General features: G+C 39.6%; 1 protein-coding gene across 1 annotated transcript; it reads right to left on the bottom strand.

The window, feature by feature from the left end:
- Positions 1 to 357: 357 nt before the first annotated feature.
- Positions 358 to 19,748, bottom strand: eftud2 (elongation factor Tu GTP binding domain containing 2). Its single transcript, XM_042505205.2, has 28 exons — positions 19,589 to 19,748; positions 18,790 to 18,905; positions 18,528 to 18,690; positions 17,762 to 17,840; positions 17,497 to 17,572; positions 17,211 to 17,276; positions 17,075 to 17,110; positions 16,800 to 16,890; positions 16,634 to 16,716; positions 16,352 to 16,518; positions 15,973 to 16,097; positions 15,058 to 15,121; positions 14,425 to 14,515; positions 14,170 to 14,305; positions 12,893 to 13,020; positions 12,347 to 12,540; positions 11,581 to 11,692; positions 11,352 to 11,492; positions 11,010 to 11,111; positions 10,820 to 10,902; positions 10,174 to 10,260; positions 8,045 to 8,171; positions 7,386 to 7,473; positions 6,052 to 6,170; positions 5,656 to 5,750; positions 4,953 to 5,106; positions 1,495 to 1,602; positions 358 to 914 (listed from the first exon to the last, which is right to left on the bottom strand). Exons 2-28 carry the CDS (start codon positions 18,892 to 18,894, stop codon positions 819 to 821), a joined length of 2,916 nt encoding a protein of 971 aa, XP_042361139.1. The 5' UTR covers positions 18,895 to 18,905; positions 19,589 to 19,748; the 3' UTR covers positions 358 to 818.
- Positions 19,749 to 21,419: the final 1,671 nt, after the last annotated feature.

The following is a 21,419-nucleotide window of genomic DNA, read 5'->3' on the forward strand; positions in this document are numbered from 1 at the left end:
CTCAGCTCCCCTGAAAGCCTCCCTTGTTGCACACTTTTGTGTTACAGATTATATATTTTCAGCACATAAAGATTCCTGAAATGATTCAAAAATAGAACTAATATATCAGTGTTGCGTGTTAATTCACTTATTAAACCCACAAAGCATCCTAAGCAGACACAACAGTCACTCACACCATCAGCAGAGCTTCAACTAGGCTCAAGTCTCCACCCAGACACAGAACTGAGTCCACTGCACTCAAGCTTTCCAACTGACAATTACACAATAAGTAACTCCAACTCAACTACAGAAGCCCTCAACTGTAGCATCGTTGTGAAGATGTGGTTTCCGTCCCAGACAGTTCAGAACAACGAATCATTCTATGAATTACAAAGACTTCTTTTATTAAGACACACCAAATCAATGACATTCATTTTTTTAAGGTTTTGAAGTTCTTATTCTACAAAACAGTGATAATTTGTACATTAAAACAAAAATACAACAAGAAAGATGAGACAAACTTCTGCAATATTTTGAAAGTTGCTTTCTAAAAGGAAAGAGAAAGAGCTCTTCTTCAACAGGAGGGCTTTAATGATTGATCTAGGTGGTCTCTCTTTTTTTCAGATCTTTTAACTGTTAGTGGGGGAGGGATTTCCAGTAGGAAATGGGAGACAAGGTCATAAAATGGCAATGGAGTCTTTGGAGATCCAGAATAATCACTGAGTGACCTGACTCGGGTCACTGAGTTTTTTGTGCCACAAAAAAAGTAAGGTTTGCTGTTGAGTGACTAGTGGAGGTTTTGACGTTGCAGTTATGGTTTGCCATTATGTGTTGGAATCTTACATGGGGTAGTTAAGGACCACGTCCTGTTTGGCCAACTCTAACAACATAGGATCGTCGAAGAACTTGCTGATACTCACATCCTCGCTCAGACCCTGTAGAGCAAAAGATACAGGACATCAGTCTTGCAAAAGGAACATTTAGCAACAAATGTACAACTAGAATTGCCACCTTGCAGTTGTTTGCCTCCTCATATCAGTCAAGTTGTACTTAAAATTTAAATCAGTTTCTTAAAAAAATGTGGATGCTTCACACGCATCTTCCCCCAGTAGCAAAGACGATCTGCAAACTGATCAGTTTGATAATAGGCACCCAAGTTTAGGGTCACTTCTTTTTGGGCTTTTTTGTTTTCAGTGCCTTTATTTGATAGGACAGATATAGCGTGAAAGGGGGAGAGAGAGAAGGGATGACCGGCAGCTAAGGGCCAAAGCTGGACTCGAACCCGCGGCCGCTGCGGTGAGGACACAGCCTCTGTACATGGGGCACCTGCTCTACCAACAGAGCAACCAGAATTAGACAGACAAGGTCACAGTGACCTTGACCTTTGATCACCAAAATCGTTTACCGTTCAGTCCAACTGGATGTTTGTGCCAAATTTTCTAGAAACATGTTCTTGGGATATCACCTTCACGAGGACAGGACAATCCAAAAGTGATGGACAGACAAAAGGCTCACCTTGCGCCTTCGGGTCTTGATCATGAACTCTCTGGCCAGGTGAGGGGCAGGTTGAGGCTCAAGAGGCCTGATCACAATACTCTTGTCCAGAGGGTCACCAGGGACGATCTGAAAGGAAATGTAAAATCAAGTTAACCCAGAGAGAGCGAGGGAATGGCAGCTTTGACCGTTCAACAGAGGAAGTCCAGTAAAGGCCTTATCTGAGAAACAATCTGACAACACACATCAAATTTTGAGCTTTAACAAACTGAGTAGACACTTCTAATCTTGGCTTAGACCTTTCACTGCATATTTGATTCGGTTGCAGATCTGTCCCATTGTTACTGAGTCAGGACTGTGTCCATCAATGTGATGGAAAAAAGCAACATGCACACTCCCACAGTTTGTGACCAACGCTGCATCAATGCAGTGTTAGCAGGTTGAGTTAGAAGAAGCAAGTGTTCACAGGCTTTTAAAATGATTCACTAAATCCATTATTTGATATGACCTTCAAAATGTGATTGCCATGGATACATGATCCACCCCCTTTTAAATGCAAAGAAAGGAAGGGGAGGGTTGAAACTGGAAAACGTTGGACTAAATAAGACGTTCCTTGCCTCTGGCAAAGATTAAACAGGAGGAAAAGGGAAAAAAAATAATCAATGGAGTGGCTAAAGCCCAATCCACACATGGATGAGAGCTGCTAACAACAGTAACTCAACACTGTGCTGTTTGCATGCCAATACTGGCAGTGCATAATCAAACTAATGAGGGAGGCACACACAGACTCTTGGGTTTAATGGGGCAAACAGCACAGTTCAGAGACTCCCTTGTTATTCTTATTTTCTAGGGCAGTTTAATCAATATGTGCCAATAGGAATAATATCTGCTGAAGCCCAAAGCAGAAGAGATAACTCAGGGTGTCGATTGTATCTGGTAAGAACTCTGTATCTGCCCTTTAAAAAAGTAATCTGGGAAGAATGATTGGCATTGGACCGTGCGGGTGTCTTCTGGGGGAAAAAGGCATTTTCTGTTTAGGACTGACAATCTAGGACTGGGTGATATGGACATAAATCACACTAGGCTGCATAAATGGAATGGTCTATTTCAGCTGACTGGAGCAAAAATTTCAGGAATAATCCCGGGGGAAATCTGATTTTATAACTGCTTTCCTCCGTATTTAGCGCTTTGCTTCATATTTAGTTTACAAAGCAAGTTGTGTGTCGTGATTTGCACTTAAAAACTCCCCTGACACAACTATGCCAGACAATAACTAAATTTCCTGACATTACTGCAAAACCCATCTGTGCTCCTGTAAAGTAAAAAAAAAAAAAGTCAATGTTTTGTTGGTTTTTTTTGTATTCTGTATAGTCACAAAGGATCACTCTACAATACATCTTTTTTTATCCAGTGTTTGGACAAGCCTTTAAATAAATAATTCATGCCTAGTCTTTTGTCAAACACTTGTATTTTCACCTCAAGGGGATAAAACATGAAATATTTGTACTGAGGAAAACCCCTCTTTTCTTTCCAGATGAATGACTTTGCTGTAAAGTATTAATCCTCTCTAAGTGGAGTTAATTTTCACTGACACAGCTTCGCAAAGTGCAGACACAAACACATGTCAGACATGGCAGGCATAGACAGAGACTGCTACATTATACTCAAAACGTAATGACTCAACACTCCACATCAAAATGAATTTAGCCAGAATGGCTGGGATGTGCACGAGATTGGTCACTCTGCTGTACAAGCTGCCACAGTTTTGCGTGTGTGAGAGTTGGTGCGTGTGAATATGTGTACGAGTGACAGAGGGATACCAAATTGAAAAATCTGATTTGTCATAAGAGTAGGGGTGTTTAAAATCTGAAAAACAAATGTGCAATGTTCACAGTGCTATTCTTAATTTGATTTGTTTGTTGAGGTGTCTGAATCAGTTCCTGTGACGCTGCTTGTCAGAGTAACGATGCAGGCAGGTGAGTGTTTGCAGCAAGCTGTTAACACTTTAGGTTTCAATATATCTGACAACAGCTGCCATGTGAATAAATTTCGGATGTACACCCACAAATAGCTTCTTACTGTATGTAGGTGGAAAATGTTTACTTGTTTCATCTGTAGCTGATCTGTAAGTGTCTTCTTGATCTTGAAATAAGTATCTGGTCACCTCAAAAGGTACATTAAAAAAATGACCTTAGGCCTTGAAGGAGAGGTCGTCATTAGGTGGCCAGTCGCGATAATTAATTTATCTTATTGTACAATGTATGGACATGACCATGATCATTTTGCTGACCTCAAAATTGCCTGTTGTGTTTACAAGCGTACTTGCTCACATAAGCCATCATGATAATAAACAGCAGGGTTTCCCAGATCATTGTACGACTTCCCCCCAGGGAACCGACAGCAGAGTGTTCCTGAAGCTTCCTGAAGTTTGTTAGTTACAAGAGGCATCATTTGGTGTTAAGTCTCACACTGAAACATTTTGGGCTACCTATAAAGGTAATGTCATTTTTTATAAGTATGTTCTTGTATATATTAACAGGTGTTAATTACTTGAAAACATGTTTATATTTTTTTTCACGTTTCATGTCTGAATATTCCTAAGAATTAAAAGTTCACTGCTCTTTGAAAGTGCAAAAGAGTTTGTTGGCATTTTTATGCTGTTACATTATCATATTAGTAACATAATATGGTCTCAAAATTACATTATCGTTTATTGCGTTTTTTCCTGGGGCAGTATATTGTCCAACAGAAGTAGTTACCGCGACTGACCTCGTTGACATTTTTTACGTCTGCCTGAAATCTTTACTCCTATGCCAATATGTAATACTAAGAGTTATTTGTTACTGTTATTCTACTTTCCAAGCTTTTTTAATCAGTTTCCAATGAACAAGTTGGAAGAGAAACTCCAAATTCCTCTTTTTGTGCAAAAGCGCATTTGAAGTTACTTTGAAGCTCACATATGTCTTTAACAAGCAGTCAGTCAAACTAACTTGGTATGATTCTTTTAAGTTATCCATTTTAGTACAAATTTTCCTTATTTTGTTTCCCAGGACACTGTTTCCTTGCTGAGCTGCATTGCAAGGATATGGGAGGAATTTGCACAAAAATGCCTTTAACTTTAGGGGAAAAAATACCCACTTGTTCTGTCTGACGTGGCCTCATATTAGCTACAGTTGAAATTTAGATACATTTTTGCACATAACAAGGACTGTGGATTTTGTCCTGCATCACTTTCATTAAAATCAGATTAGGAAGAGATCTCTTTATAGCCAAATGAGCAGCCAGATGATTACAGCGACCATTAACTCTTGATATGTGCATATGGTTTGATGGCTCCCAACTGGAGTATTACAACGACCAACTGTTTTTCTCGATGCACCCATCTTCCTATAATGGCATACCAGTAGTGGTGATTTCCTGTGTTGTGTTCATTTCAAAGGAAAGCTGGCTGATGTTAGGAGGAAAGCTGGTTTGTCTACCTGCCAGTGGTGGAACACAGACAGAGCAAAGGCCTGCCCCTGTGTGTGTGTGCGGAGGTCTGTCTCAAAGCCGAAAGAGTCGATGGCCGGGATGAACGCCTTTATGGTGTAGAGAGGAGACCCTGGAATAGGTGCATCCTGGGTGACGTGACCCCTGTTAGAGGACAAACACAAGACCACGTTTTAAAAAAAGTTAAATTCCTATATTTCAGGCGCCCAGTAGCTCAGTGGGTAGACCCTCGGCCCTTCGCTACTTGTCATCCCCTTTCTCTCCCCCATTCACGCTTAATCTGTCCTATCAAATAAAAGGCAAAAAGCGCCCCCAAAAAATAAAAAATAATACCGTATGTCATTATTGGGGGTCATTGTCAGTGCATTCATTTTCTGTCTGGGCTGATACTAGTTTCAGGATAAAGAGGGTATCATTCAATTTCAATACAAATTTATGTATAAAGCCCATTATCACAAATGACAGTTTGCCTCAGAGAGGTTTACAGCACGTTGGGGGGGGGTATCAATGGTAGAAACCTCAGGAAGAGCGACTGAGGAGGGATCCCTCTTCCAGGACGGACAGACGTGCAATAGTTGTCGTAAATAACAATTCAACTGCAGTAATGACATAAAGGAAAGAGAAGGAGAGAGAGAAAGAGGGAGAGAAGGGGAGAGATGCACAGCAATGATGGTATCATAATTATATACCGACCTCCTTCGAGCCAGCACTGTGTAGACGGCAGACACACAATCAGCAGGAGCCTGAACCTCCACAAAGTAATAGGGCTCCATCAACCTTGGAGTGGCCTGCGACACAAGGGAGCCCATACATTAGAGGAAGGACAAAAGCCTGGGAAAAAAACAGTATGGCAGGCCCATGTACTGCCGACCTATGGATTTATGATGAAGGACAGTGAAAGGAGACGAGGGAAGAAGCCAAAATTGTGAAAGAGAAACGTAACGCTCTACAATTAAAAAGAACGCACGTCAGCAGAATCCAAACCGTAATCACGGTAATGGAACATTAAAGAAAGTGAGGATGAAAATGAAGTCGGGAGGAGCTAATGGCAGCTGAGGAGAAGAATAGGCTTAAGGAGGATGATCTCACCATGAGGAAAGCGGAGTATACCACTCTCCTGGCTGTAGGGATGACCTGGCCTCCTCCTCTGTGGAGCGGCTCCTGCGCAATGACTGCGTCAAGGATCTTAAACTTGACATTCCTGATGGCTGGGGGCAGCAGAAACACAGAGTTATGGAAACATGACACTGACGAGGAAAAATTATTACTGTGTGCACAATGTGTAAGTATGTATGTCTGCTGAGAACCTCATAGAAATGACTTTTGACAATTATCCAGGTTCCCACACATTTTTACCAACAAATTCTCAAAAGTTTTCATAACTTCATATATTTTATCCCATTTTCATGAGTTCATAAAGGCCTTTACAGTAAATCAATCACGCATTATTAAACACTCTCAGACATTTGCAGAAAAGCAAACTGCTAGCCCTTGCTAACTTGCTCATTTGACAAATCCGCTGTATATGCCAATAGACCAGAAGGCTGCAGACGGGTGCTTTGCAAAACCTCGAGGCTGTGCCCCTTTTTCGGGGGCAGAGCTGTAGATCCTGTCAATCTCAATGTAACTGCAACATGAATTCATGCTACTGGTGACATTTTACAGTCACGCTACGCAGCAATATATTTTTAATTTGTAATACTAGGAACATATTTTGCTTAACGTTAGACATTTTCATGAACATATTTTAAACAATAGTCAAAACAATGTATATTCATAAGTTTTCTAATGCATTGTTATTTACAAACCATATCCATGCCTGAAATACAGTGTTTTCAAACTTTTCCAGGAGTGTCATGACCATGGGAACCCTGAATTATTCATTGAATAAACAAATCAAACACATCAAAGCGGGCAATTTGGTGTTTTCATAATCATTCTATTAAAATGAGATGAATAACGTATTCTTTCTCTTCATTGTTTAATCTTTTGAAATATTTCCACACAAATCTGGTAGCAGACACCATGTTGTGTCAGCCTGATTTAGGAGGTAGAGCCTAAAATAAATGAAACTGGTGGGCCAAAAGACGTTACCAGTGAGTTTTTGCTCAGTTCTGCATTCCTGCTGACTCTGTGAACACGAGAGGATGTAAAGGGCTTACATTAAGTATTTCTGTCTTGATTCGTATATGTATATATTCACCTAATTGGTTTACGCCTGGAGCGTAACTAGTGCTTTCTGTTTTCCCATTATTAGAATTCTCGTGGAATAGTTTGGATATGTATTCCCGAGAATCCAGTTTCACAGAATTAAACTCTACTCCCAATGCTAAAAGAGGAAATCTCAGCACCAATGCCATTACAGAGAACAAAGGCTTATTCCTTATGTTTCAGGGGCTGGAAGAGACAGAGGAGGAACTTACGCTCATCACACAGAGGTCCCTCCCTGGTGCCCCACTGGAAGCCCTGAACGATGCTGTCTTTGACTGAGCCGAGCAGCGCCTTGTCCACCTACAGAGAAAAGAAGACATCAAAAGTTAACAATAGCAAAGTTTGGCGTTATTACAATTTAAATTAAAAATAATATAATTACTGTCATATATTAGAAATAGTATGATTACTGTCATAAATTAGAAATAATATAATTACTGTCACCTGAGTTATACATTCAAAGAGGTGGCTGGCTCATTAGTAATGATAACTCAACCTATTAGTCAAATGACAGAAGATAAATCATGAAAAAGTGCTGTCACTGATTACTTGTTTTACTTATTTATCCAGTAAAACTGACAAACATTTGCTGGATCCTGCTTCTCATGTTTGAGGATTTGCTGTTTCTACTGTTTGTGAAATGAATATTTGGGAGTTTTGAACTGTTGGTCTGATAAAACAGATCAGTTGACGGCATCACGTCGGACTCTGGGATGTTATAATACATGAAAAACATAATCCAAAATCAAAACATTTGTTACTCACATCTACACTACTCTAAACATTCAGAGTAAGCACTACACAGCAGTTAATGTATATTTCCTAAACCTACTTAGATGTGATTAAACTGCATGGCAGGTATAAAACTCACCTCAGAGGGCAGTGTGTCATCCACAAGGATATTTGGTCCCGTGGTGTCCGGTCCGAAGGCCCAGATGGACCTGGCGGCCAGCAGATCCCAGTCGTATTTTGTCTGGAAAAACTCCCCCAATTTTTTCCTGCCATGAGGAAACAAAACAGCCACTGGTTGAAAGCACGTCTGCACATTGTGTCAGTGGAAACATTAAGGAGATTGGTTGATCTGGGGGCAGAGGGGTTAATGGAAGAGGAGGAGTAGAGCGGAGGTTCAGTTTAATGGTGTGTGAAGTATGTCACTTCTTTGGCATTGCTAGTCTATGCTGGCACCGCTGGGTCCAGATGGCCTAACAGATGAGCTGAGGACTGACAGGAAGCCACTCTGAAGCAGAACACACACACACACACACACACACACACACACACACACACACATACACACACACACACACATACTGACGCATGGTCATCATGTCACAGAGACGGGAAAATTCATGCATGCTTTTAGTGCATGATTCAATTACTGTGAGTGAACTGATCAATATCTGGAGAAGGATTTTTAAAGAGCACACACTCGTCATGAAGTACAAACGGCTGTTCTTCACTTAAATACTTAAATACAGAAATTCTCATACATCTATTTCACAATTTTTAGATAAGAAAATACACCAATCAGCCACAACATTAAAACCACTGACAGATGAAGTCAATAATATCGACCATCTCTTTAGAGTGTGAAACTCTGCAGAGAAACTTTGGGTGCTGGCATTCATGTGGATGCAGCACCCACTAACCACCACAACACCATTGCAAACAAAGTATCTTCCCTCATGGCAATGGCACACAGATGGCAGTGATCCCCCCCAGCAGGACAACAGGCCCTGCCACATGGCGAAAACTGCTCAGGAATGGCCCGAGGAACGTGATAAAGAGCTCAAGGCGTCACCATGGCTTCCAAAGTCCTCACATGCCAATCTGATCAAGCATCAGTGGGACACGGTAGCCCACTTTGTGACTCAGTGTGTGTCCATGTCTTGAAATGTCAGAGCCAAGCTTAACCAAGAGGGCCGCACCCTGATCAGACTTGGCTCTGGGGCACTGGCCTGTCTCAAGTTTGCTTGATCGGATTGGGATCTGGGGAATTTGGAGGCTCTTTGCCACATTCCTTGGGCCATTCTTGAGCTGTTCTGTGGTCTAGCATGGAACATTAGGGGGGCATGAATGGGGTGTACTTAGTATCAAACAATATTGGGTGGGTGGTGCATGCCAAGTGGCAATCGCATGAATGCAAGGACCCAGAGTTTCCCAGAAAAACATCACATTGTAATGAGATTAGCAATGTTATTCTCTTTACCTGACAGTGGTTTTAACATTGTGGCTAATTGGTGGAAGTTGGTGTGTAACGGTAATGCACATTTTTTTCCATCACTTTTTATTGATACTTTATTGTTACTCATTACTTATGTGTTTGACATTTTTTAAACTCGTGTATATCTGCTTCACCATGTCAGTTTGAAAGTGAGGTTTCTGATGCCACTTTCAAACTGACGTGGTGAAGCAGATATACACTTTTACTGTCACTTTGTTCTGCAATTCTGACAGTTTTCAACACACCTCAGAAAATGTGACCTAAATGAAATTCAACTTAAACCAAACACGACACACCAGACTGATTTGACGCTGTCTTATCAAATAGCAACACATGGCTGTAACTTCCAATTTAAAAATGAAAATTGATGGTATGAAGACCACACAGTGGAAACCTCTCTGTCCATGCAAGACGGCTAGAAAATTGGGTAACACACCTATATATTCATATATATATTTAGGGGGAGTATTACCCACAAATCCAATAACTGCATACTTAAAATGACCATATCAGCCCTGGGCATTTCTATATCTCCTACCCTCTTCAGTGACAGCATTTAATTAAAGAACCAATCATCACTCGAACGTGTCAGCTCATTTATCCCCGCTAACCAAGGAAATGATCAGAATAAATGATTAGTCAGAATGGCTCTGTCAAATGGAGAAATTAATAAGACTACTACCATATCAGACTGAAATACGAGAAATCTACCAATATTTATAACATGAAAGGTACATCATATCTTTTCAATTAACTGAGAAATGGTGATATCATACCTGTTCCACGTGATCTGCACCACTTCGTTCTCGATGTCCTCGGCCAGCCCCTTCTCCAAGGGCTCAGCAATCATGGTGATCTTATTCCTGTCAATCACATCACACAGCTGTCAATCACTCATTCTGGGTCGGGCAGACACTCTGCCAAAGGGAAGAACTAACTGACAGTGACTCCAAACAGTGCACAAATTGAAATACAACATCCAACAATCGTAATATCACTTCATGCAGACAATCAGAAACTTCAAGTAAATATTATAACACAGCTGTGAGTTTCGACTTCTATAAATAATCTTGCAAGGAAAGCTTATTTCTACTTGTACTTATTTATATGTGACTGAGTCATTTGTCTACATTTTGAAGAAATATATTGCATATATATTTGTATAAGTAATATATTTCTTTAAAATGTAGAAAAATGACTGAGTTGTGGAGCAGGGGTAAGATTAAATAAGTGTAAACTTCTTCCTGCTCCTTTTCAGGCATGTCAAAGCTTGTAAATGGAATATACGGAACATGCTTTTCACTGTACTCTGCCTATTTGTTGGAACTGATTGAACTTTTTGTTTTTACACATCTAAAATAAAATTTCACTCATTTTCAGTTTTCATTGTCATATGATCTAAAGATAATGTTTGATACACACTTTTTGTTCGGCGTTTCAGCAAAGCACTTCAGTGACGACGTCTCCACAACCGTTTCACAGAAAGTCACAACAGGGTCGGCAACCTGTGGACAAACATGAGCATAATTACACAAAAAAATAAATACATGCTGCACTTCTGTGTCATACGTTAAGTTACGGCTGTTTTTTTGTAAGAAGTAGGAATAATTACTTTAATGTCGATCTCAGAGTACATCTTGCGCAGGTCATGCATGACACAATCAAGGTAGAGCTCTCCTGTGCCTAAGATCACGTGCTCTCCAGACTCCTCCACCTGAAAGACAATGAAACACAATCACACAATTATTGATGAGATCAGTTCTTACTTTTCATATTAATATATTAATCTTTCCTTTAAGATCCACATTTGTCTCATTTATTACCTGGTTACTTAGTAGTTTATTGTGCTTGTGTTACAGAGGTTTGAATTTACAAACAATGCAAGCCTGATACCTTTTATAATCTTGCTAAAATACACGACTCGACCCACTACTGCACTTGCATGTTGACGTACCTTTGTAGTGAGTGACGGATAGCTCTTGTTGACCTTCCTCAGTCCGTCCAACATTTTCGGTAGCTCTGAGGGGTTGACGGGCTCCACTGCGATCTTTATAACTGATGCTGTGTTGAACTTAAGCGGTCTGAAAATCTGAGCCTGCCAGAGAAAGTAAAAAATGTCAACTATGTTGTTTCTCATAAGGTATTCTTAAAGATCTTGATGGTATTTCGGTCTGATGTCTCACCTCTTCGTTCCCTCTGGGCTCTGTGATTGTGGCGGTCTTGACGATTGGCTGGTCACAACCTTCAATGAGGACCCAGTTGCCTGCAGGCACTCGGTTCACTTCTATTTGGTATCTAAAACATATATGGTAAATATTCCATTTAATTAAGTTTTGTTTCAGATTAGACTTTCTACAAGAGGGAATATTTTTCAATGAAGCTCAATATTTGAGTGCTGTTGTAAGTTACATTTCTTACTGCTGCAGCTTCATGTCAGGGTTTTCCACACATTCAGTGATTTGAGGTGGACCAACACGATATCAGCATATGTCTCTACATATTTGGGTTTCAAAGTTTGCTTTCACGTGCCTGTACAGCAGTGTCAATCAACAGATCAATTACCCACCCTGCGACTCAAACTCCTCAAACTGCTGCCGAGGGGAAAGAAAAAAACTCATGAAGAGTTTTGCCTACGCTCTGTTGATGAACCCAAAAAACTCTGAATTTTGAAAGGGGAAACAAAATAATACAAGGGGACACACACGCACACCACCACAGATAGATTCTAGTAATGTGGGAAACATTGCTGTCGCTTTATAATTGTACCGTCTGCTGTTTGTCTTTAAAACAAAACGACGGTGGGCAAGTAGTGTAATCGGTTGGTGCCCAAATAACACAGCACTGGTACCACCGACTATCGCAGCAAGCCTATGGAAAAGTAAGATTTAATACAATCAATCATTGATTTTGGACTCTACAAACTTTGGAAGCCGAGCTGCCGCAGCCTACCTGGCAACTGAAATCCAGAGACGGCCCACAGTGCAGACCTGGGAGTCCTCCTCATCTTCAAGGGTGTAGTTCTCTCCTAAAACCTTGACGGGCTGACCTGCCTGAATGGTCCCGCTCAGCACCCTGCCAAACGCATGGAACTGAACCCCGTCCTCTGTGCTGTACATCTTAGTGGTGTGACACATCAAAGGACCCTGAGGCAGGAGACATGAGGTGAGCAGGACGGAGGGATAAGAGAGGCAGGAAATAGGGCAGGAAAGTCTTACCACTCGAATGACACTTTCTTCCGTAAAAGGCAGTAAGACTTTTAAATGGAACTTGGAAAACTGTGATCAATGTCCGCCATTGTCTTAAACTGGCTTAATTAACAGCTTGTTCATTTCAAGCCAATTAAAACAGCCCGTTGGCTTAATCTGTAAGAGCAGCCGGGATGACACTATTGACGACGACTAGAAACAGATTGCATCTATTTGCAGTTAAGTGCCGCATCTGCTTCTCACCAGCCAATAAACTAAGCCTCTTCTGCTCTGCTTCCATTATACTCACATCAGGGTCACACTCTGCCATGTTCTCCCCCAGGTCCGAGTCCAGACCTCCTGTGTATGTGTGCTCTATTTTGTTCCTAGCACCCTCCTGTGGTGAGGGGATGTGCTGCACACACATGTCCACAAAGCCTGCAGGGGAGAGATTCATACTTGACTTTACATTTATATGAACTCTAATGTTCCACAAATAATCAGGATAATAGCTCAGTCAGAATGGAAATGCCTTATGTAACTATTCAATCGTAAGAGACTGACCCAGTCTTGGGTTGAGAGGGGTAGTGTAAACTTTTGGTAATCCATTCAGTGGGAAATATTAGTGCCTTATAGTTATCTAAATGCTTAATCCATCTGTTTCTCTCTGGTTGAATTAAAAAAAGTTTTTTTTCTGTGCTTGTTTACCCCACATGAAGGGAAACAATAGATGATGTAGGGGATGCATGCATCGTAAAAAGCATGCTGCAACAGCTGTTTCTATGCACCACCCTCTGCTGATTTTGTCATAGAATTGTTTATGAATTTAAAAATACCTAGCGCTCTATTAATGCTTTTTTGGTTTGTGAACGCAGCGAAGACAGAGTTTGTCACTAGTTTTTTTTTCCACAGCAGCAGTTGAAGGGGTTTGGGTCTCAGCGTGGATAATTAATCTGTCGATCTGGTCAGACATGATCAAATCATTGGATAAGATGAGCAGCTGCTGCAGAGGTGAAGGAATGCAAACTTTTAAACCAAGCACAATGAATGGCAAAGTTTCACTCACTGCACCAATCGTCTGTCGCTAGCAGCAGCCTGCATACAAGACTTTTAAGAAACATTAATAAATTGTAGTGTCTATCAGAAGTCTGCATTGAATTTTTTTGAAAACATTTGGGGAAAAAACTTCTGTTTTTCCTACAGATTACATGCTTCACAGGGGTCAGAACCACTTTGCACAAGACAAAAAACATATTCTGAATAAAATGCTTTGGTGCATGTAAACGCACATCTTATCGGATCACTTTATTTAGCGTCCAATAAACACTTAAGCTTGAATCTCTGATCAAAATGATTGAAATCGGATTGAAATCATTTAACCAAAGCTATTTATTTAACATGTATACTAAAGCATGACCATTTATTTTAGGATTAAAATTACAATCATGAGTAGATATATCATGTAAAGTAGTAAGACAGCCTCAGTGTTGTTATGAAGCTACATTCTCCATATAACTAAATTATAAACACAAAGACAGTAACACAAACCGAATGAAAAAAAATAGATAATAATAAATCCAGCCATACCAGTGAACTCTCCAAAGAAGCGGTTACAGACGAGCCTCAGCAAGGGTCTGATGTTCAGCTTCAGTTCCTCTTTAGTCAGGTGGATCCCCAGCTCATCCAAAACTCTGGGGAGAGACGTGTCCACATCCCCAACCACCTACACACAAAGAGGATTTGCGTGAGGATTACACACTCATACCGAGCCCATTGGCGCCTGAAAGTATTGAGCTAACCGTGTTGTCTTGTGACACAGGATGTACGTTAAACATGTCCGACCTGTGAGAGGATCTTGTAGAGAGGCTCCAGGACAAATTCCACAAAGCTGCGCTGAGAGTTACTGCTGGGAGCTTTCTTTGTGAACTTGCGGCTGAAGGGAAGAAAAAATGAAATCAAGTTTTAATAAAAATTCTTTCTGATAAATGTCTGAATTTTTTCCTAACACGTAGAACAGAAGCAGAGAATTAACATATCAGATAAATTACCCAAAAACGTTTTATATGGATTGCAGACTTTTGGTTTATGAACTGGATCAAATATTCAGTGTTTGGCACTGGCATGTAAACTTTGTCTAGTTTGTATTTGTGAATTGCATATTTGTTGTTCTTGCCCATTGTGAGACATCCTTCTTTTCTGGAGTGTTATTTGTGGGAGGTTCATATTTTTGTCTGGATGGTGTTTATGTCTGGTTTACATGTCTTGTTAAAGGATGGTGGGTTAACATGCCAGAATGTTGGGAATGTGGTTAGTTAATGAGTCTAAATAATCCCACGAGGGATGGGTCTTGTAAATGGCCAGAAACAAAAATAAAACATTCATTAATATGCTCAATCAATGCCATAATAATGTTTTTAAAGGAGAAAGCCAGCTTAGCATTAAAAATAAGCATTCAAACACAAATTAGTTACTCACGTTTTGGGGTTGAAATAAATGTCTCCCCAAAGCCTCTTGGCAAACTCATTGTAGTTGATGTCACCTGAAAATACAAAGAGAGGAGTTAATTAGCACCTTATGCCTCGTTTTCACCAAGCAGTCCGGTTCAGTTCCGTTTTTTAAACATTAGAATGCTTATTGTGCATTTCCATTATCAAAGGTCTTGGATGTTACCAATCGAATTGTTCTATTTCATCCCATTTTTCTTCACCCCTGGTGAGGTACCCAGCACACTAATCTGATTAAAATGGGGGGGGCTAAAAATACTGTAAATTAAATGTTTTCTCCTCCAGCAGCAGGTTTTTTTAATGTCTTCTTCCTTTTTAAATGTGTATGTGTTTCAAAAATGTATCTTTTATATTTTCGATCCCACGCTGATCTGTGGAGAACTGTTTTTCACTCACTTTTCAAACCTAAATCTGAGCAGCACAAAGATACATAATCTGATAATTAGTAAATACAGAACCAACAGTTGTTCCACAAGGACTCAATGCACAATCCCACATTATTTTTAATATCCTAATGATTGTGACAGAGATTGTAAATACTCCAGTCTGATCTCTTTTGTTCTGAAAACGTCAGCACGCAACCCTGTTCTGGAGACGATCAGTGAGGTGCAGATATTCCTCTGCATCACCTATGAAGACGAAACATGGTGAGCGCTGGATGACGCAGCTATTACTATGCGGTAACAACCCCACCAACACCGTCTGCGATGGAAACGCTAAACAGATCTACGGTTTAGGCACATGTACATACAGTATGTACACCGGTTTCTAAGGGTAGTATACAGGAGGTGTTTGGTATAACCACGGCTTTTAAACTGCACAGTACACACGAGATGAGATAAAGATGCGTTTGTTGTTTATGAGAGCGTGTGCTGAAGAGTCTTACCGTATGTGTCCGAATAGATCTTTGCAAAGGACCCCAGAGTGAAACAGATACTGTACTGAGAGCTGGCAAAGCACACATTTCCGAGGAGAGGAGACACAACCAAGTTCTCATCTGTGGAGTATGTGCTGAGAGGGAAGAGAAATGACAAACCATGATGTGTCTGATTTTGTCAATGAAGACAAAAGTTCATCCTATTTTAGAAACTTTTTTTTGGCTTAACAATTTAAGAAAATGCCATTCATACAATATTCCTGCTCTCTCTGTAACCTCATAGTGAAAACAAAATGTTTTAGTTTACCCCCCCAAAATATAGTACTGCATCATATGAAGCCATCCATGCTCTGCAGACACTGTGGACATTATGGGTTTCAAGTATTACCTGAGCAAACCATTGACCTCATCCACAATGTGGCGAAGTTTATAATAAGCATCTGTGGGGGGCAATTTGAGCTCCACAATGAGCCGGTCCACCTTGTTGATGCAGATGGTGATGGCCATACGCTCCTGAACTGCATGTTTGATCAGACGCTCTGTGTTCAGCATCACCTGGGCAGAGATACACAAAGGTCTGAGTTATAAGAAGGTTGAAGAACCTTTACATATATGCATAGAACGTGGAGGACTGGGAGAAGATCGGAAGAGAAAAATGTAAGTGACTCACTCCTTCTGCTGCATCTATGAAGAGGACAACACCATCTGAGATTCGGATGCTGGATGTGACCTCGTCAGAGAAGTTCACGTGGCCTTAGAGGGGGACACAAAGTTTACATTACTTTCTATTATGATAAACCAAAACCCAAAAATTCAGGAAAGAAAGCGCAAAATACCTGGTGTATCCATGATGTTAAAAAGGTAGGATTTGCCTCTGGAGTCAGGCAGTACCATTGTGACAGGGGTGCTCTTGATACCAACTCCTCTCTTTGGAAAAAGCACAAAATAGAAATAATCTCTACAGCAAGGGAAACATGGATTTAACATGTAAAATCATATTTTCTTAAAACAAGAACCTGCGACCTCCCATAAGTTAAGTTGTTTAATTAAACTGTATTTTTTGTGGATCATATTCACATGATTAAATGCCACAATTAAACCAAACACTCACCTCCTGCTCTGTAAAGAGGATGTCTGTGTATCGCAGCTGAAAAAGTTACAAGTCATATTAGTTTCTGCAGTCATATGCAGAATTTATTTGCAATAAAAGATGCAAAGATAGGTTTATTGTAACAGTCAACACTCACATCCACATCATCTCTCTTCCTGATCTCTGGGTGCGTCTGTTCAATCAGGCAGTCCACAAAACACGTCTGAACGGGATAAACACATTCATTAGATCCCTGTGAGCCGCAGAGGAGTCTAACATGCAGCCGTGCTATTAGCATATGCTCCAAAACATTCCTATCCTCCTAAAATTTTCATCTTAGGAGCACATGTCCTCTTTGGCAAAATGCCACAGAAGAGCCCTGAGTAGAAATACACAGCTCAAAGAGAAATGTAGCCAGAGGCAACCGTAAAGCACGCTCTAACCTTGCCGTGGTGAAGGTGACCACACAGCGTGACGTTACGGATTAGCTCAGGACCGTCCATCAGATCTGCAAGAAATCTGACAAGAGAGGAGAGATATCACAGCTTGAAAGACAGACAGTACACAGATGTAAATGAAACATATGTGCTGAGAAATACACAAGATCCAGTTGAGTGCTATTGTCTAAATGAAAATGTGCACCTTCAGACTTTTTAGGCCAAAAAAAATAAATAAATAAAAAAAGAGTGATTATTCAAAATGACTTACTCCATATCATAAACAGTGGCAGGTAACTCCTGCTCCATCAGTGTGAACTGCTTATTCTTCACAGGCTTGATGATAGGCTCTGGAGAGGAGAGAAAACAGTGTTCGCACGTTTACTTTAACAGCACATGATGTATTAGCATCCATCACACACCATCAGAAATATGTGACATCTTCTGACCAAATCCTTTATGCACTAGAGCTGCACTAGAAAATTGTCCATTAACAGAAAATTAAATGGAAACTATTTTGATGATCAAATAATCCTTTAAGTAATTTTTAAAGCAAAAAAAATCAAACATTAAATGGTTTTGTGCGTCTTAGATGTGAGAATGTTATGCTTTTCTTTTCAATATACAACTATAAACAGAATAGTTTGGGATTTTTTTTTACTGTTAGATAAATAAAACATACTGTCTGAAGACGTCACCTTGGGCTCTGGGAAATTATGTAGAGCATTTTTCACTATCTTCTGACATTTTATGGCAAAACGATTCACTAATTAAAATAAAAAGCAATAGCTGTCCCAGCTTACTCAGTATAGAGGTCCATGGTATAAGCTGCCAGTCTAAAAAAGTATCCAATGCACTCTGATTATAGCTATAAATCCTTTTCTTTCACATGAATAACTCTACACGTTTCCTTTTTTTTTTGTAAACAATCACTCAATGTAGCATTCCCTCATTTTTTCTTTCAATTTATCGATTAATCAAAAAAATACGTCAGTTTTATCACAAATGTGCATGATTTCACTGTTCTTGTTTCTCACCTGTGAGTGGTTGTGTGTCTTCCTCCTGGACAATAGTTTCCACTTCAGGCCCATAGACCTCCTCTGCTGTCGGATAGTACTTCTTGTCCTCGTGCAGGACCACCTCCATACCCGGGACATCCTCATCAGCATCAGCGGGCTCATCATCATCATCTTCATCCCCCTGCACAAGGAGAGATTTTTATTACCATGGCGTGTGTTTACATACTGCATAAAGAATTAAAGCACTTCATAATTGTTTTAAAAATATTTTAAAGAGTACCTCGTCGACGTCCCTGTCCTCTGCATCCAAATCATCTTCATCGTCATCAGAGTCCAGCTCTGGACCGATGTAGTTTCCAAACTCATCATACAAATCAGCCTCCATCTTATAGAGAACTGAAAGAGGAGAAAATACCAATATATTTACTTTTTTGGTAAAGCCAATATATGAATGAAAACCAACCCCGACGAATAATGCAACAAAACTCAGCTGAAAGACTGAAGATTAATGTTAAATAACCATACTATCTCTCTCAGTGTGCAGAGCGGATACAACTAGACTTGTATCACATAGGTGAGCTAACGGCAGTTTTAAAAAGTAATAACTATGTGAGTCAATATACAACAATAATGTAGTCACGTTCACGTCTCCTTAGTTTGCCCTGCAATGTGAATTAGACTTTTCTTGCGATTCAGAATCCAGTGATAACTATCACTAACTAAACTCACTAACTACTTAAAAGTAGCTCCTTACAGTTACCACCAATGCCAATGCTAACATTGCACGTAGCATAATATGCACCATCAGTTTCGTTATTTATTCACCAAGCTTACAGCAGCTTTCCGTTGGCAAACATTCAAATTAAAATTTGGCTTCAGAGACGTTTTTCTGAACAACAAACTTCTTTTTTCTTGTGTTCGCAATGTTCTTAGCAAGCCAAACACTAGCATGCTAGTCGGCTAACAGGTGAAGAAATGAATGACTTGGAGGCGACGTTACAGCTACGTTATTATCTAATGTTTGCTAACGTTAGCTCACAGCTATAAACTAAAACTTACAGACTGCAAAACCAGCTTACCTGTTTTCTGTTATAAACCGGTCAACAAATAGTCCCTGCAAAACGGGATAAAAAGTTGGGTATGTATTCAAAAGATAAATAATTTCTCGAATAGCGCCATGCGCTTGAGAAACAGCTTCCGGCTTTCTTCTTCTACTGACCTCTGAGGGCGGACAGCGTTCATTGTTGGGCTCATTATTGCCCCCTCCGGCGATAATACAGTATCGACCTTTCAAACGCATTATTATTATTATTATTATTATTATTATTATTATTATTATTATTATTATTATTATTATTATTATTATTATTATTATTATTATTATTATGTTGAAACCGCCTCGAACCTAAAACCCATACCCCAGTATTCACTGCGCAATTCGACACTTCGTCAAATTAAAAAGTTATATTTTGTATGCCTTTTTCGGAAGAATGAGTATGCTATCACGTCTGCCTTGTCATGTTTGATATTCTTGTTGGAGGTGAGATGGTTGGATGGTTGTTGCAAGGAAGCAATATGTCTAACGGACAGTCATGTTGATTGTTCTGGACTTACTTTAACTAATATTTTTTTTCAACAATATGGTTGGTGAAGTTTATTTTTAAAGGATACATTTAATCTATTACACAACTTTTCTCTCTCTCAAAAAAAAAGAAAAGGAATAATCTTTCTGAGTCCCGTGTACTCTGTTGGCGAATACTGACACAGAAACAATTATACTTTTATTTTGTGAATGCATTCACGTAAAATCATTCTGGATTGATGTTGAATTTTTATTTCTTAATTTGCTCAATTAATATTTTAAGTTTTTCAATAATTTCAAATGATCTGAAATGCCCCCCTTGTGTTCGTGCTTTGTTTATAATAAATAAGGAATTTAAAAAAAAATAGATAGATAAATAGATGGATGGATGGGTGTCATGAGTGCCTTTAGTCCCCTCCAGCGGTGACCTTTCTTATCCACAACTTGGTCTATTTGGAAAGTTGTATTTTGACGCTGTTTTAAACCATACACCAGGCATGAAATGAATGTATCGACTCCGCTGTGCGTCAGACACATGACAGCATACGCACTGTGACCACTGGAGGGCAGTGAATATTCTTCATATACTTGCAGTACATTTACTGTATAACATCCATCGATTCCAGTTCGTCACTAAACAAGTATGATTGATAATGATGGTCTCTGTTTCACCCCTGAATTTCAAATTCAAAAGAAGCTCAATGACATGGGAAACATACATTTACAAGATTATTTCACAAAAATGAATCATGTCCACCAAGATTAGGCCTGTGTAATGATTTATTAAAGGGAATTGATAACATTTAAGTTAGTTCAACTGAATGAGTCCTATATACCCCAGAATAACTTTCTATGATTAAATTAGTTATTTTAAATTAGTTTATGCAAAATAAATGAGTTACAAAAACTAAAGCAGAAGTTTAAACCCATTAAAATCAATTAGTAAATAGTCTAGTCAAAAGACATGTTTAAACCTCAGAAAAATATAAAACTAAATACAGGGGGGAAAAATGAATTTGAGTGCTATTTTCATTTGTTTTGATTCCAAATGTTTGTTTTATTATTGTCTCTTTTACAGGACTTTATACCTATATTAACCTGTGCAGAGTTGATATATAGTTGCAGTGTGCATGGTTGCTGTACCAAGAACTAAATTTGCCTATAATCTCTTACAGGTGAAGCAAAGCATTTTAAAACAAAAACATTCCTTATATATAAAATGTGGCCTTTCTGCAGCACAGACACATAGCTTTGTAGTAAGGGAGATGTATGAATTATTTTGCGTACATGTTGATAATGCTTGATGATAAATTCAGTCACAGGCAGAG

This window comes from Plectropomus leopardus, chromosome 18, assembly GCF_026936395.1.
Source record: "Plectropomus leopardus strain MGB_pleo_1.0 chromosome 18, ASM2693639v1, whole genome shotgun sequence".
NCBI classification, from domain to species: domain Eukaryota; kingdom Metazoa; phylum Chordata; class Actinopteri; order Perciformes; family Serranidae; genus Plectropomus; species Plectropomus leopardus.